Source organism: Umbelopsis ramanniana, assembly GCF_025399195.1.
Source record: "Umbelopsis ramanniana AG unplaced genomic scaffold K450scaffold_9, whole genome shotgun sequence".
NCBI classification, from domain to species: domain Eukaryota; kingdom Fungi; phylum Mucoromycota; class Umbelopsidomycetes; order Umbelopsidales; family Umbelopsidaceae; genus Umbelopsis; species Umbelopsis ramanniana.
Window position 1 is genome coordinate 39,856 of NW_026252095.1, and position 14,741 is coordinate 54,596.

General features: G+C 44.3%; 9 protein-coding genes across 9 annotated transcripts; 4 read left to right on the forward strand and 5 right to left on the reverse strand.

Moving 5' to 3' along the window:
* The first annotated feature begins 195 nt into the window (after nucleotides 1–195).
* K450DRAFT_206049 (uncharacterized protein) lies at nucleotides 196–2,248 on the forward strand. The gene is made up of 2 exons (XM_051584739.1): nucleotides 196–440; nucleotides 515–2,248. The coding sequence occupies exons 1-2, from the start codon at nucleotides 261–263 to the stop codon at nucleotides 2,159–2,161; spliced, it is 1,827 nt and encodes a 608-aa protein (XP_051447409.1). The 5' UTR covers nucleotides 196–260; the 3' UTR covers nucleotides 2,162–2,248.
* Nucleotides 2,249–2,714: 466 nt separating this feature from the next.
* K450DRAFT_227023 (uncharacterized protein) lies at nucleotides 2,715–4,178 on the forward strand. Its single transcript, XM_051586663.1, has 6 exons — nucleotides 2,715–2,763; nucleotides 2,832–2,884; nucleotides 2,954–3,022; nucleotides 3,093–3,292; nucleotides 3,360–3,734; nucleotides 3,922–4,178. Exons 1-6 carry the CDS (start codon nucleotides 2,742–2,744, stop codon nucleotides 3,950–3,952), a joined length of 750 nt encoding a protein of 249 aa, XP_051447410.1. The 5' UTR covers nucleotides 2,715–2,741; the 3' UTR covers nucleotides 3,953–4,178.
* Nucleotides 4,179–4,469: 291 nt separating this feature from the next.
* Nucleotides 4,470–6,277, reverse strand: K450DRAFT_264879 (uncharacterized protein; the record flags this gene model as incomplete). Its single annotated transcript, XM_051592782.1, has 7 exons — nucleotides 4,470–4,606; nucleotides 4,674–4,860; nucleotides 4,927–5,227; nucleotides 5,293–5,537; nucleotides 5,615–5,701; nucleotides 5,854–6,044; nucleotides 6,241–6,277. 7 exons carry the CDS (start codon nucleotides 6,275–6,277, stop codon nucleotides 4,470–4,472), a joined length of 1,185 nt encoding a protein of 394 aa, XP_051447411.1.
* A 409-nt stretch (nucleotides 6,278–6,686) lies between these two features.
* On the reverse strand, nucleotides 6,687–7,860 carry K450DRAFT_227041 (uncharacterized protein). Its single transcript, XM_051586664.1, has 2 exons — nucleotides 6,826–7,860; nucleotides 6,687–6,740 (listed from the first exon to the last, which is right to left on the reverse strand). The coding sequence occupies exon 1, from the start codon at nucleotides 7,656–7,658 to the stop codon at nucleotides 7,101–7,103; it is 558 nt and encodes a 185-aa protein (XP_051447412.1). The 5' UTR covers nucleotides 7,659–7,860; the 3' UTR covers nucleotides 6,687–6,740; nucleotides 6,826–7,100.
* Nucleotides 7,861–8,074: 214 nt separating this feature from the next.
* Nucleotides 8,075–8,429, reverse strand: K450DRAFT_227043 (uncharacterized protein; the record flags this gene model as incomplete). The annotated part of the gene is made up of 1 exon (XM_051586665.1): nucleotides 8,075–8,429. One exon carries the CDS (start codon nucleotides 8,427–8,429, stop codon nucleotides 8,196–8,198), a length of 234 nt encoding a protein of 77 aa, XP_051447413.1. The 3' UTR covers nucleotides 8,075–8,195.
* Nucleotides 8,430–8,665: 236 nt separating this feature from the next.
* K450DRAFT_227045 (uncharacterized protein) lies at nucleotides 8,666–10,537 on the forward strand. Its single transcript, XM_051586666.1, has one exon. The coding sequence runs from the start codon at nucleotides 8,678–8,680 to the stop codon at nucleotides 10,430–10,432; it is 1,755 nt and encodes a 584-aa protein (XP_051447414.1). The 5' UTR covers nucleotides 8,666–8,677; the 3' UTR covers nucleotides 10,433–10,537.
* Nucleotides 10,538–11,012: 475 nt separating this feature from the next.
* On the forward strand, nucleotides 11,013–12,735 carry K450DRAFT_227046 (uncharacterized protein). The gene has a single exon (XM_051586667.1). The coding sequence runs from the start codon at nucleotides 11,045–11,047 to the stop codon at nucleotides 12,605–12,607; it is 1,563 nt and encodes a 520-aa protein (XP_051447415.1). The 5' UTR covers nucleotides 11,013–11,044; the 3' UTR covers nucleotides 12,608–12,735.
* Nucleotides 12,626–13,035, reverse strand: K450DRAFT_227047 (uncharacterized protein). Its single transcript, XM_051586668.1, has one exon. It carries the CDS (start codon nucleotides 12,837–12,839, stop codon nucleotides 12,645–12,647), a length of 195 nt encoding a protein of 64 aa, XP_051447416.1. The 5' UTR covers nucleotides 12,840–13,035; the 3' UTR covers nucleotides 12,626–12,644.
* On the reverse strand, nucleotides 12,720–14,740 carry K450DRAFT_227052 (uncharacterized protein). Its single transcript, XM_051586669.1, has 5 exons — nucleotides 14,281–14,740; nucleotides 13,783–14,095; nucleotides 13,524–13,671; nucleotides 13,266–13,446; nucleotides 12,720–13,184 (listed from the first exon to the last, which is right to left on the reverse strand). Exons 1-5 carry the CDS (start codon nucleotides 14,688–14,690, stop codon nucleotides 12,833–12,835), a joined length of 1,404 nt encoding a protein of 467 aa, XP_051447417.1. The 5' UTR covers nucleotides 14,691–14,740; the 3' UTR covers nucleotides 12,720–12,832.
* Nucleotide 14,741: the final 1 nt, after the last annotated feature.

Sequence of the window (14,741 nt, forward strand, 5' to 3'; positions counted from 1 at the left end):
ATTATACATCATTTAGCTGAGCTGACAGCCTTGAGGTGATGGTCAAGTTAGATGGCGCAAGGGAAATTGAAATGCCGGTGGTCGAGTCAACCGCTGAACCTCTCAAAGATTTCAAACGCAATATTTTTAAATCTCCGATATTGCGCAATTGCCAGAGCTAATGAGGTGCAAATATCATATTTAACCATGGCTGCCTTGACAGAGAGCGTTTTAGTTGTTACTCTTTTCCCTTTTTACTTTGCTTCTTTCACTTCAACATCATGTCAGAACTCGAAGAAGAAAAATCATATGAAGTCTTGGCTCATAACAACGTTTCCGACTTCTTGACTCGCCATGTACCCAAACAATTTACCAGCCCTCGTCAAACCTGTTATCGCCATAGAACCGATATCGCCAGAGTACTTGTTCCCGAAGAGCTGTCCCGTGTAGCTGTCCAAAAGGTCAGTAGTGCTTTTGAATCCTTCTGCGATGATACTTGTGCGCAAGTCTTAACACTTTTTGATCAATACCACAGCAACTTGAAAACTTACCCAAAGCTGATCAAAACGCTATATCACATATATGGTCTATTTTTTCTGCCGCCCCAGCGAATCAACGACTACTGATGCTTCAAGGCATTGTTTCCACTTGCTGCATGCCCCAATTGTCATTCTTGGCATCGGCTGTAGAGCCATTATTGAGGATCGATTTTTTAGCTGTTCTTCCTCATGAGGTCTCCCTCAAGATCCTTTCACACCTAGACGCAAAGTCCCTTTGCCATGCTGCTCAAGTTAGCCGAACATGGAAACATCTTGCAGATGACGATATCGTATGGCATCGAATGTGCGAGCAACACATCGATAAGAAATGCACAAAATGTGGATGGGGACTTCCTCTTCTATACAACAAGAAAGCTATGCGCAAACGTCAACGATCATCTGATGGCGTTACGGCAGCCTGTGGCACAAAATTAGTTGAATCTTCTACTGGTGATAGCAACGCACCGCAAGATCAACCAAGTAAACGCCGTAGAGTTTCTCAAGACACTGACATCAAGTCAGCCACACCTGACGCCCATCGTCGTCCATGGAAGGATGTATACAGTGAACGGCTTGTTGTCGAGCGAAATTGGAGAACCAACAAATATACTGTTCGTACACTCAAAGGTCATAAGGACGGTGTTATGTGCGTCCAGTTCTGTGAAAACAAGAATCGACTCATCAGTGGTTCATACGACAAAACTGTTCATGTTTGGAACCTTGAGACTGGAGAAATACTCAAGGTACTGACTGGTCATACACGATGCGTTCGTGCACTACAATTTGATGACGCAAAGCTAGTCACTGGTTCTATGGACAACACGCTCAAGATCTGGAACTACAACACTGGGCACTGCATTCGAACTCTTCAAGGCCATACGGACGGTGTTATCAGCTTACACTTCGATTCCAGAATCTTGGTCAGCGGTTCTGCCGACAAGAATGTGAAGGTTTGGAACTTCCTGACTGGAGAATGCTTTACGCTCCACGGACACACCGACTGGGTCAATCAAGTCAAGATTCATCGGCAATCGATGGTTGTCTCCGCAAGTGACGACACCACTATTCGGGTATGGGATTTGAATACTCGGACATGTCTAAAGGTGCTTGAAGGACATGTCGGCCAAGTTCAAGCTGCTATTCCCAGCATGCATGGATTTGCTCATCGATTTGTGCTGCCAAAGCAAAAGCCCGAAGTAAATACACCTGAAGAAATAGAGCAAGAGCAATTGCATAGCTGTCGGCAAGATCAGCAGCAGCAACAGAGAGCTACTAGTGAAGAGCGCCAGATGCCCATTCAACAACAAGAAAAGGCAGAAGATGGTCAATCCAGCACCGAAGTCATCATTTCTGGCTCACTTGACAATACTCTGAAAGTCTGGTCAATGGAAACCGGTGAATGTCTCCGTACTCTTTTTGGCCATGTAGAAGGTGTTTGGAGTGTTGCCTTTGACAAGCGCCGCTTCGTATCTGGCTCCTCAGATAGTACCATTCGTGTCTGGGATGCCGATAGTGGACAAGCACTACATACCCTGAAGGAGCACGACAAAGGTGTTACATCTGTCTCCCTCAGTGACACCAAAATCATTAGTGCATCTGAAGATGGAGAAATTCGTATTTTCGACTACGGTATGCAAGTTTAAATCAATTTGGATCAATGTAGACTACTTAATCTTAGAGATCAAAAGCATTACTACCTCACTCAACATATACCCCATTCTAAAAATGCCAAAATTCGTACTGTAAATAATAATAAAATCAAAGTGTAATGTTCCATTGTACGCTATGCAACCGAGTCACTATCACGATCATATCTACCACAGCGTCCTATTATACCGCATTGAGTAATAAAACAGTAATGGTGCGTTTGATGTTTACAAGGATTCCACTTGAACGAGCGAAAACCTCGTGTGCGGAATACTGTCAGAGTATAGTTTGTAGCCTGACTAACACCTTTACCGTTAGTCACGATTTCACATCAATGCCATCCAAGTGAAATCAGAGAAGATATTCCTTTTTTTTTTCTATCCAGTGCCGGGAAAACGCAAGTGAACTTGAGACTGAGATGTAAGGCAAAGCATGCGGCGGCACTACAAATCGAATTTGCAAGCAATTGAACGGATCTCGCGCAATTGTTCCCAACGGAGTTTGAAAACAATGGAACTAATGGCGGGCAAAATTAGTGGCAACTTGAATGGTCTTTTCGATCAAACTCACAGAGTGATGGCAACTTCAAGTGGTAAATGTAAGTAAGCTGGATTCATTCCATTCTATGGTTATGACTTCCCTTCTAACCAACACTCTTATCGATAGTATATGTAGGACATGTGTCTACTCGTACAACACGACGAGACCTCGAAGATCTAGTAAGATCAGCTCGACACACAATGGACGGATTCGTACCTGTAACCTTTCTAACCCTAACTGTTGTCTAGTTTGACAAGTATGGACGTGTTCAAAATGTAGAGATAAAGCACGGTGGCTTTGCGTTTGTGGATTATGAGGTCAGTATGGAAAGACGAATTGGATAACAGCATTCCATAGTATTAAGCGTATGTTGTGCTGGTGTTGTAGGATGCCCGAGACGCCGATGAGGCAGTTAGAGAGTTGAATGGACATTCGCTGAATGGTGATCGTCTTATTGTAGAACACTCGAAAAAAGCTGGCGGGGAAGGAAGTGGCTGTTTCCTTTGTGGCGGCACAGGACACTGGGCCAGAGATTGCCCAGACGCAAACGAACGTGGTATGGATGTCCGATCGGGAAGATGCTTCAGGTGAATATACCTTTCTCTTTAATGAAGCCTGCACCTTGACATTGTAGCTAAGATGAAATGCCATTAGATGTGGCCAGACTGGCCATTTAGCTAAATATTGTCGTGGCGAGCCCGCATACGCGGGTTATCGCAGACGTTCACCGCCGCCTTACGGTAGAAGAGAGTATGGGTATCACCGAGGACGCTCCAGATCACCTGTACAATATGAAAGAGGTTATCCGCGATCGCCGCCCGACTACTACCGCCAGGAACGATCCAGAACTCCACCGAGATACGGGCGATCACCTAGCCCTGACTATTACAGCCGAGGCCGGTCGAGAAGTCCACGAGGTTATGGCCGCTCAAGGTCTCCTTATGACAGAGAACCTCTGCGTCGAAGAAGCCCGTATGGAGGAAGTCGGGATTATCCACCAGACGACAGGTCGCCACTGCCGAACGACAGGTGAGTTTTTTCTCTGTCTTCTTCCACGTTCGTTTACGGATTGCTCCCAGCCATGTTTTGGACGCTGCATGGAAAAGAAGACAATCGCATCTGGAGCGAGTGGACCAATGGCTGGAGATTTTCCCATTTTTTTTTTTATTTTATTTCTAGAAGCTGGACATCTAATTTTCGACTCGTCTTGATTCAGCAGAGCACCACCCGTCGACCCCAGGAGATGATTCGAACAAGGTTGTACTGGAGAGCGCACAAAGGGGTCTGTCTTCCGTATCAAGAAGTAAAATGTTAGCACCTGTTGTTATTTCTCTTATCGCATTTATTTTTTCTCATATGCTGAAAGACAATAATATAATAATAAAAAAAAAGCCAAGTCATCATGGAGTGGGCTTCCATCCTAAGTAAATGAGCAGGCGGAAGAAAAAAGATTTATATATTGTATCCACAACAGACACCAATATGTGTCATCGCCCCCTACTCCCTGACGCAATAGCTATCAAGCAAAAGGGAAAATGATGAGAAAAAACGGTTTGGCAAAGACACACAAGAAGGAATAGGAAATAAAAGAGGTAGACCGAAAGTTGGACAGAAAAAGATACACCAAAAAGCATTTGACACTTGATAACCAAAGGGAGATGCGAGCACGTTACGGAGGCAGAGAGACAGAATCAACTATATGTGCAGAGCTGGTAAAAGAAACAGTAGGAATTTGGAAAAAGTAACTGGACGTCGACCGCTACTTCAGTCCAGTGATTTCACTCTTAGCTCACTGACAGGTAAAGGTGTAAAGTTATTGATATCAATGCCTCTTGAGAGTAGCTCAGCTTCGGCATGAGGAGGAACCAATTTTCGAATCAAATCAGGTCTAGCAGACAATTCTGTAGTTGGAAGCATGAACCGGTTTAGTTCGGCGTTTACCTATATCTACATACCAGGACTACTTACCATGTACAGAAAAGTCAAAAAGATTGGGCAATTCTTTGCCGTTAGCAAGGCGAGTTTCAGGGTTACGAAGTTCATCAAAGAATGGGTGAGTCATAGCATCTAAGGAAGTAAGACGCTTGGTGGGGGTGTATTGCAAGAGCTGTGAGATGAAATCAATGGCTTCGGGGGGAGTTCGAGATCGGAAGACCTGCCCATGCAACAAGAGCGTGAGATTCTGTAACAAGGACCACCCCTCTTTCTGTTTCCAACTTACCTTGGAAAATGGATGAGGTTTGATCTGCGGGAATCGATGTTCGGTGTAGTTGGGATTCATCGATACCAGCTGCTCTTTGGACGGTGTGCCTAAAACCTTTATGATCTCAACTAGCTGATCAATACCACTCTCTCCAGGAAACAAGGGTTGCGATAGCATCAGCTCGGCCATAACACAGCCCGTTGACCAGATATCAATGCTTATAGTGTAATTGGTGGCTCCAAATATGAGTTCAGGTGCTCGATAGTATCGTGAGCATATATATGACACATTGGGCTCTCCAGCAACTAATATTTTGGCACTAGAGGAAGATAAGACTTAGAACACCCCCATTTGCCAAGCTGCAAACGAACATAAGACACTTACCTGCCGAAATCGCAAAGCTTCAAGATACCAGTGACAGGGTCCAGAAGTAAGTTCTGTGGTTTGATGTCACGGTGGCATATCCCTAGAGAATGAATATAGGCCAAAGATCGTAGCAGTTGATAGGTGTATAGTTTGACATAGAGCATGGGCATGGCTTGCTTAGCTTTCGCATAATGACGTGATGCTCGATAAATGGTTTCTGGGATATATTCAAGTACCAAATTTAGGTAAACTTCATCTTTCTGCTTGATGAGAGGAAGAGCGTATGTTAGTTGATAGGACGGAAAATATGGGGGTCTCCTTTAAAAAAAACCATCATTACCTTCGCATCACCTTGACTGTAAAAGAATGCTTTGAGCGCTACGATGTTGGGATGGACCACAAGACGCATAATTTGCAGCTCTCGATTCTGTGAGAAGACATAAGTTTAGTGTGTCTAAAAGCGTTCTACAATGCATATCACCCCGCGGAACTGAAAAACCAGGAAAAAAAACAAAACAAAAAAACGCACGCAACCACCAGACGAAGAAACCGTGCCAAATAAGTCATGACGCATCTTACCTTGAACCGCTTGTCCTGCAGCACCTTCTTTATAGCAACATCCTCTCCAGTTCGAAGTAGTTTGGCTTGATAAACGACACCAAATGAACCATTTCCGGCCACTTTATAGTTGGAATAATGCAACTGTATATCTTCCCCCGACCTTCCGTCCTTTGCGGATACTTTGATGACTTTGAGTGGATCAGCATCGCCTATACAATATAAAAAAAACAACTTTAGTATACTGAGGTGAAATGACAAGGAGACACGCCCACAGGCAAAAAGGATAAACGAGGGTTGAGTGGATCCCCACACAGTCATGGCATGTTATCAGCAAGCTGTGCAGGTTGCAAAGAAGACATGCACAACATGAGATTGAGCGCTGCAATTCAGCTTTTGTGAACTTACCGCTTATTTTCAAGCCGCTCATGGGACCGTGAGCCATTTGCGATTCTGTATTTGTTAAAAGGGCTGTTTTGGGGTGACTGTTGGAAGGTTCGGAAAATGGTCTTGTTGCCTCAAACACAAAGTCTGATTATAAGTTGATCAAAAAAATCAGAGTCAGTACAGCAATTGATCGGTAGTAATGGTAAGGATACCGAGTTGCTTACAGTGAGGAAATTTAGAATGGGAACAGCTGGGAGAAGGAGTGAGCGGGGATGGTTATCCCAAGTTTGGCGGAGACAATTCAGGTGACGTTGCACTGACTTCCCTGTTCAGCCCATTTTCCATTGCCCAACTTTTCAAGTCACTGCAGCACAGTGTGCTAAATAACATGACGTGCCATGCTATAAATCTACGAATACAAGGATGATGCTCATATGCCTTGGTATGACATGAACGTGCGGGTAGAAGAATAAAAGGAAAAGTGGTTTCTGTGGGGTTAAACAAGTGGCTAAGGTCTGTAACTGAGGTACATTGGATGAGAAATAAGATGATGATGAAAGCTTCCCAATCTTTTAGCTAGCGCGCGTCAGATGTAGCCATAATCACCGTCATGTTTCAGTCGTTTCCATTAGAGCTCCGCGCCGTCCGACTTCAATGCAGCTCTACTTCGCTCTTCTCCGATTCACACACTATCCAGCCCCCATCCTGCTCTACTGTGTGAACAATATGCGCATGAAACAATTCGCATTTTGATGCCCCGCTTCAAATGGTCAAAGAAGGAGCAAATCAAAGGAAAACGAGGGATGGAATGAGTAGAATAGCGCAAGGATGAAGGGCTGGTCAAGCCAAACTGATGATTTTGGTGGATTTGCCAAACGATTTCAGCCGGCTGTAGGTCTTAGACATTGCCGTGCTTTCAAACACCGCCATACCGAACATATCACATTTTCATTGTCCCTGGAGGCGTCTGTGCTTATAAAAAGGCTGTTGTTGCCACTGCTATTTTTCTTCAATTCAACAAACACTTTCAACCAATATCCCCAATGTATATTCCCAAATACCTCATCGCTTTGGCCGCTTCCTTCTTCGTGGCTACCCAGGCTGCTCCCGTGGCTAGAGATGAAGACCCTTTTGCTATCTGTGACGGATTTGCCCTCGACCCTCTCAATATGTCTACTATCAAAGTTGGTGACTCTGTTGCCGTCAAGTGGCAGGTTGGTGATTCTCTGGTCGTAAACTTCTCTGCTATCGAGCTCTTCAACAGCTCTGGACTCATTAAGGATCTCTACGTCGGTCAAACTCCCGCTACTGAACTTTCCAAGACCGTCGAGGTCGTCTTCCCCGAAAACCAAGGTCCCAACCAGAACGAATACTGGTTCCGTATCTGGGGACGTACTTCCAAGGGCCCAGACTGTATCCTCATCAGCGATCAGTTCCATTTGGAGGAATAGGAAGGTGGATTGGAGTCATCGAGAGATTAATTGTAAATAGGAAATACGAAAGGAAATGACACCGTCAATCTATGATGTAACAACATGCACATAATAAATATATTTATGAATGTACAGCCGTAATCACTTTGCTCAGCTTGGGATTGTTGTGATTGTTTGTGATTGCTAGTAATCATAGAACGTACCGGACGTTCATGAGCCGTTTTGGTCTTCATTCTGTTTTTCTCATCAGCTTCTAGCATTTGCTGAGAGCAGATGTAAAACACCTATAGGATGCTTACATTCAATGGTGGGTTTGCGCATCAGCATATAGCTTATATTCTCACATTAACCTTGAACGAATGAAAAATATGGAACAGTTTTATTAGGCTTCTATTTTACCATGTTAGGAAGTCGCTTGTCTTGGTGTTCGGACGTAATTGGTGTTGGTCCAAAAACTGTGGGATATTTATAAATGTTATGAAACCGCGGTACTGGATGCGACCGTATTAAATGGTGGCGAGTCAGGCCACTTGCTGGTGCATATTAGGGCCAGGCTTCCGATGTGTAAATCATGGTGTTGCTTGTGAGCCAACGGCAACCAGAACTAGCTGATATTGATTGAAGCTTCTCAATGGTGGGATTTCTGGACCGCCGTTGCTTATTTACCCATCTGTTCATGCCGCCTATCGGGTGGGAAATTAAGATCATAAGGCAGTAAACAAAAGATGCATGCCTGAAATGGGAACACAATATGTGTCTAGGTAGGAAGATACACATAAACGGAGCCATAGAGGTTCACATTTAGGGTGCTAATAAGGTACACTTTATGTTTTATTGCTGTCACAATCCGGACCAAAATGATTATGCCTGTCAAAATGATTCTTCTCGCTGAATGAGATGAAAAAAAATTAAAATTAAAAACACCGGATTATAATTTTATCACAAAATATCATGACGACAACATCACCCAGCTATGATTTTTTTTGGATACCCATTCACAGTTTTTTGTTTGCAACAGCTCAAACATGCCATGGCGGCATGCACCTTTAGTTGACTCTGTCATAGTTGGCGTATTAAGAGCTATTGTAGCAAGACCCGGAGGCTCGATTGCCTATCCAGCGAAGAAGAACTGCCTCCCCAAATCACCTTTTGCAAATACCCCTAATGGCGTACCTGTCTCTATACCTCAAGTTCCATTGTTTGGATTTACTGGTCATCCATTACGTGCTCCAATAGGTGCACGATTTCACTCAACTAAAGTAGGAAAGAAACAGGTTACAACGGACCGGCCACCTGAAAACATGGACAAGGTCGACTCGCCAGTAAAGCACAAAGGCACCATGCGAAAACTTCAACCAAATGGATACTCACGGCATCAGTTGAAAATGCGACTTGGTGCTTCTTCTTACAACAAATGCAAAAAGTCAGTCCTGTTTCAGCGATATTTTGAAAAAGGAAAGGTGGATACCGTCCCAAAAGCTTCCGAAGCGGTCTACTTTACAAGATATAAGCGACCAAAACCGATAGTGTCCACCACTGTCAACATCAATAGACGACTTAAGCAACTTTTGCTAAATGAAGGTCGAATCAATGCAGCTATCAAGTTCTTAAGAGAGATGGAGGTTAATCAGAAGCGAGGTTTGACAGAAGGACCTGATCTCAAATCATATACCATGTTGGTACAAAGCTTTGGGCGGTCAAGGAACATGACTTCGGCCGTTGCCTGGTTTAAGAGGATGCAATCTAGAGGAATCAAATCGGATGTCAACATATATACGACGTTAATTGACGGGTTTATGCGTCTCTCTGATGTTGATCAGGCTGAAAAGTATTTTGCCGAGATGATGAGTTCCAGCATTCAACCTAATCTTGTCACCTACAACTGCATGATGTATCATGCCACCCAACAGCTAGATATGGATACTACAGAGGCAATTTTTGCTCGCTTGAGGTCTGCTAAACTTCAACCGGATCCGTACACATACGCCATTTTGATCAATGGGTATGCAAGGCACGATAATGTGGATGAAGCATGGAGATTGATGCAAGAGATGGAAAAGAATCATCACAAAATCTCTTCTGTTATTGCTACCACCATCATGGCTATGCATCGACGGCATAACGACAATACAGGGGTAAGGAAACTGTATACGGATTTCTTCTCGCCTTCTTGTAAAGATACCACAATGGAGCAAGCTACGCCATTGGAGCCAACTACGCACACGCACAATGTTCTATTGAATGCCATCTTGGCCGAATCCAATGCTGAGATGACTGGCCAATATTACACGCACTTCATCAAGACTTTACCTGCATCTAAGCGCCATAATCGCAACCTCAAAATCAGCGAACAGGCGGATCTAAGCAACGCTTACAATTTTACTAGCTTCATGAGAGCTTTCCTTCGCCACGATGACTATAGCTCGGTGATTAGCGTGTACAAGGATATGCTTCACCACCATGTTAAGCCCACGATTGTCACGTATGGTACTTTAATGCTGGCTCACGCATTTGTACCTGATCCCAACATGTGCACTCGTATTCATCAAGAACTAGAGCGAACGACCCACCTCAAACCCAATGTTGTCACCTACACCATCTTATTACGAGCCTGGGCTAAAGTTGGAGATTGGGATATGGTTGGCAAAGTGTATCAAGAGATGCGATCAAAGGATATAGAGCCCAACAAGGAGACTTTATCTTTGCTTCGAAGATGGAAAAGCAATCCATCGATGCCTAGTGAAAATTTCCAAAAGGAAGGCCTCAGTTCCCAACAATGAAAAGTTTTAGCAGCCATCACCCCATCGATCCCTGAAAAACCTTGTAAATAATGAAAACAATGACATTATAGTAGACGCAATAAAAAAAGAGAATCTTCCCGACAATTTGCATGTGTGCTTCCAGATGTTTCACCGATGCATAGCATATTATAACGAGCCCACATATGAATCGATCTGCTGTTCATGACGCTGTATTCCAACCGGTATGTAAGTTTTTGATTTCCCGATACTCGGTATACACAAAAGCGTCATAGTGTTACTGTTAAATAAAGGATAGTGGCCGCAATGTTTTTGTGGATGTTTGAGAGTCTGTTGATATTTTCGGATCGAATGCTGTCGATAAACCCTGTTTTGTAACATTGGCAAGCCTTGTTCAACTCGACTTCCGCCATCTATCTTGTCGTACAACTATCGGATTTGTTTAGATCCGGTTGCGACTCGATGAAGTAACCTGTTGTATAATGGCAAAAGGGAAAATTAATGCTGAACAGTGGAGTGGACTTTTATTTCATATGGGTACACTAGAAAAAAAAATAATAATTATAAAAATAAACACGGTAATGCCACTATGTCCACCTTTTTTTTTTTTTTCGTTCTTTCTATCCTCGGTGAATGTTATATCTCACAAACGATATTGGCCTTCTGCCCTTCTTCTTGCCATTGGGGCTAATTGGCTTTTATCGTTATTTATGGTATGCCGTCAAGCTCTTAGCATGGGCGGTTTATCGACCAGTCCATCCTTCCAGCAACCCAACGTATGATTCTAAAACAGACGTCACCATCATTGTCCCTACCATTGATGCCGGCGAAGAGTTTCGAATCGCAGCACGAAGCTGGCTTGCGTGCAATCCAAAGGAAATCATCATTGTGACGGAAACAAAGATGCGAAAACCTCTACAATCCCTAGCCGACGACATCGATCCAGACAAAATTCGTGTCCTGACCGTACCAAGGGCAAATAAACGGTTGCAGATGGTGGAGGGGATTAACGCCACTAACACGGAGATAATTGTGTTTGCTGATGATGATGCAATCTGGAAACCCACCATGCTTGATTATATTCTTGCTTGCTTTGAAGACCTCAAGATGGGTGGAGTAGGCACCAGCCAAACGGTACATGCCGTCAATCCCAATGGCCATCAAACTGTTTGGGAAGTCCTGGCCGGATTTAGATTAACCATTCGCAATATCGAAATTGCCGCCTCTACTCATATCGACGGCGGAGTTTGTTGCTTGTCAGGTCGAACGGCTGCGTATAGATCACTTATATTGAAGGACCCGGCCTTTCAGTACGGATTTACCAACGACTTATGGTTGGGAAAATATCCTTTGAACTCGGGAGATGATAAGTATCTGACCCGTTGGATGGTATCGCATGGATGGAATACCCATATCCAAGTTACCCCGGAAGCCGAGCTAAGCTCCACCTTCAAGGATAATTGGCGGTTCCTGAAGCAGGTTTTGCGATGGACGCGCAACACCTGGCGCTCAGATTTTCGATCGCTGTTTATAGAGCGACATATTTGGCGACGATATCCCTATGTCGCATTCACCATGGTGGACAAGTTGTTCAATCCATTCACTCTCCTTGTTGGTCCGATTCTAGTGATCGTATTTTCTACCCAACAGGCACGTAACGCAGGTGACACAAACCCACCTCTTCCAGGATGGAATATCGCCATTTCATACATCGTTTGGTTACTCTTGACCAGAGCCATCAAACTCCTACCCCACTTCTTCAAGCGACCGCAAGATATTATTTGGGTGCCAGCTTGGCTCGTCTTCAACTACTACTTTGCCGTCATGAAGATTTATGCGCTGTTTACACTGCATGAAGTGGGCTGGGGTACAAGAGCTGGTGTAGCAACAGGGCTTGCGGCGGATATTGCCAAAGAGAAAAAGGATCCCTCTGACACCACACGCTCCAGCGATACGTTCATTGAAATGTCCCATCTGGAAGGAGACGCCGATTACAACGAACGCCCGTACCCTCATCACCGACTCAGTATGGCTCTCTCAGAGGATGAAGATCTCTTCTCAGCGGAAGAGTGGCAGTCCTCACGTCGTACCACCCGACCAGAGAGCATTGATCTTGGCTTCGATAGCCGGCTATTTCCATATATGAGCGAGTCCAGTAGACCGAGAACTAGCATCTATGACTCATGGACGTCATAACATCCTCCCACCCACCAAACTATACCATGATAGCATTCTACCCCATACCTAACTTTTTTTTTGCCATTGTATTTACGGCTCGACAGCATTTTGGCTGACAAAGTGAGGTCATATTACAATTCTTTAGAAGAGACGTAGTGAGCGTGACAAAAATGATGACAATTTGTACAATGATGAACGTAAAGAAAATAAAAACAAAGATACAATAATAAATGGAGAGGCACTCTAGCATACAAACTCGTTGTCTCCAAGCAATTCGCTCATTTGACAAAAGAAGTCAGACAGCGGTCTAGTGTTATGGTTTGTGTCACGCTCCTTTTCTGCCATGGCACGCAATAAAGGCATGGCGTGGAGATACGCTTCATCTCCCCACTTGAGATATCCAATTTCAACCAGAGGCACGAGGTTTGTGACTGGGTATCCGTTGAGATTGGAGTATGGCCATCCCTGGCCTTGGTTAAGGGCAAAGGGAATAAGGTAATCTAGAGCTGTCTTGATCGACTGGCCCTCCGGTCCAACATAATGCCACATATCCACTCCTGCCATTTGACATTGTTGCGCGAGGAGAAACAAGCCCCTAGAAGATATACAAATGATCAATTTTGGGCAATTTATGTACAGTGTCAAAAAATTTGGCTGATCATCATCACAAACTTACTGTAGATTGAACACACTGTAAAACCAAGATGTTGGTCTACTTGTTTCATGATGTTGCCAACCATTCGCTTTGATTTGTCGGTTGACTCGAACGCTCAGAGCATGCGTTGCAATCTCCTTGGCGACGTCGTGCTTGTTCAAAAACCGAGCGATAGGAATGACTTGGACATCATAGTAAGTGCCTAAATCAACGAAAAATCCAATTAAAATTTTTTAGAACAGCGGTTGCTAAACAGTGGATGTGGATGAACGCGCTTACCATGATTATTAACTCCCTTACTTTCCTGTGACGCAAGTGAGCTAGTGCTTAACCATTCCCAGTATAATGAAAACCATTCAACAAGGGCATCATGGAGCTGTGGGCTATAGGATGGGGACTTTTGTAGATGTGGCATGATTTGGATGACCTGGGTTTACGGGAGGAGAAAAAAAAAATCACAAAAAGGTTATGAGTTGCGGTTCATCCGTGGTGGAGATTAGGGTGTTCCCCTCAACGATTCGCTCGTTCACTATCTTACCCTATAGATTGGATACATATCGAGAATACCAGTTCGGCTGCCGTGGGTGTTGCCTTTTCGAAGACTCCCCCAATGGAAATGTGGATTCATTTTGGTTTCGGGGTTGACAAACCACTCGTACAAGCGATCGCTCGCTTTAACGGCATACGTTTCATTTCCCGTCAGCTGGAAAGCGAGGCCTAATCGGTAGACTTCGCGGAGCATCTGCCGCAGTAAGCGGTAATCCTGCACTGTTTCGACTTCTGGATTCACGTAGCCGTCTCGACGAATGTAAGGCAGACCATCCGGCGTATCTGGATTTCGCCAAAAGTATCTAAAAAAAAAAACCGGAAGAGAAATGTAGCTTAGTAAAACGGCTCTTTACTGTATCGGTCCGCCCCTTTCTACGCTGGTATAAAAATACCCAATTTTCCATATTTGGACACAAAAGAAAAATACGTATGATGGTGGCATGCAGGCGCCATTCCCCTTAGCCCACCTCCCTGGCGCTCTACTTACTTTGCAAGACTAAGGTAATCGTGAGCGTCGCCACTAGGAGCAACTTGTGGTTTCAGAACAACAGAGTATACTGAATCATTGCGCAGGGCTACGTCAGCGTCCTTGAGAATGATGTCCATAGCATCGTATCGAAGGTTACTGAGTTCCTTAAACGCTGATGCCCGTGCGGCTCCATCAGATAACCAGTAAGACTCCATTGAAGATGTGATGGTACTTCCAGACGCAGGAAGTGCATTTTCGTTACTGATTCTACTGCAGCTCATGAGAAGGGATATGAACAAGTAGCATATTCCAGCTACTAAAAAGGTGACAAGTCTGGACTTGGTGAAAACCTTGGGTCCAGTGGGTCGTACAGGCACGGTGGTAGGGAAAGTCATTGGCAACCTCGAGCGCAACAATGTCTTTTCCATGATGTCGAAGTAGACAGGAAGAAAGGGGTGAAAAAAAAAAAGCGCAAGCGA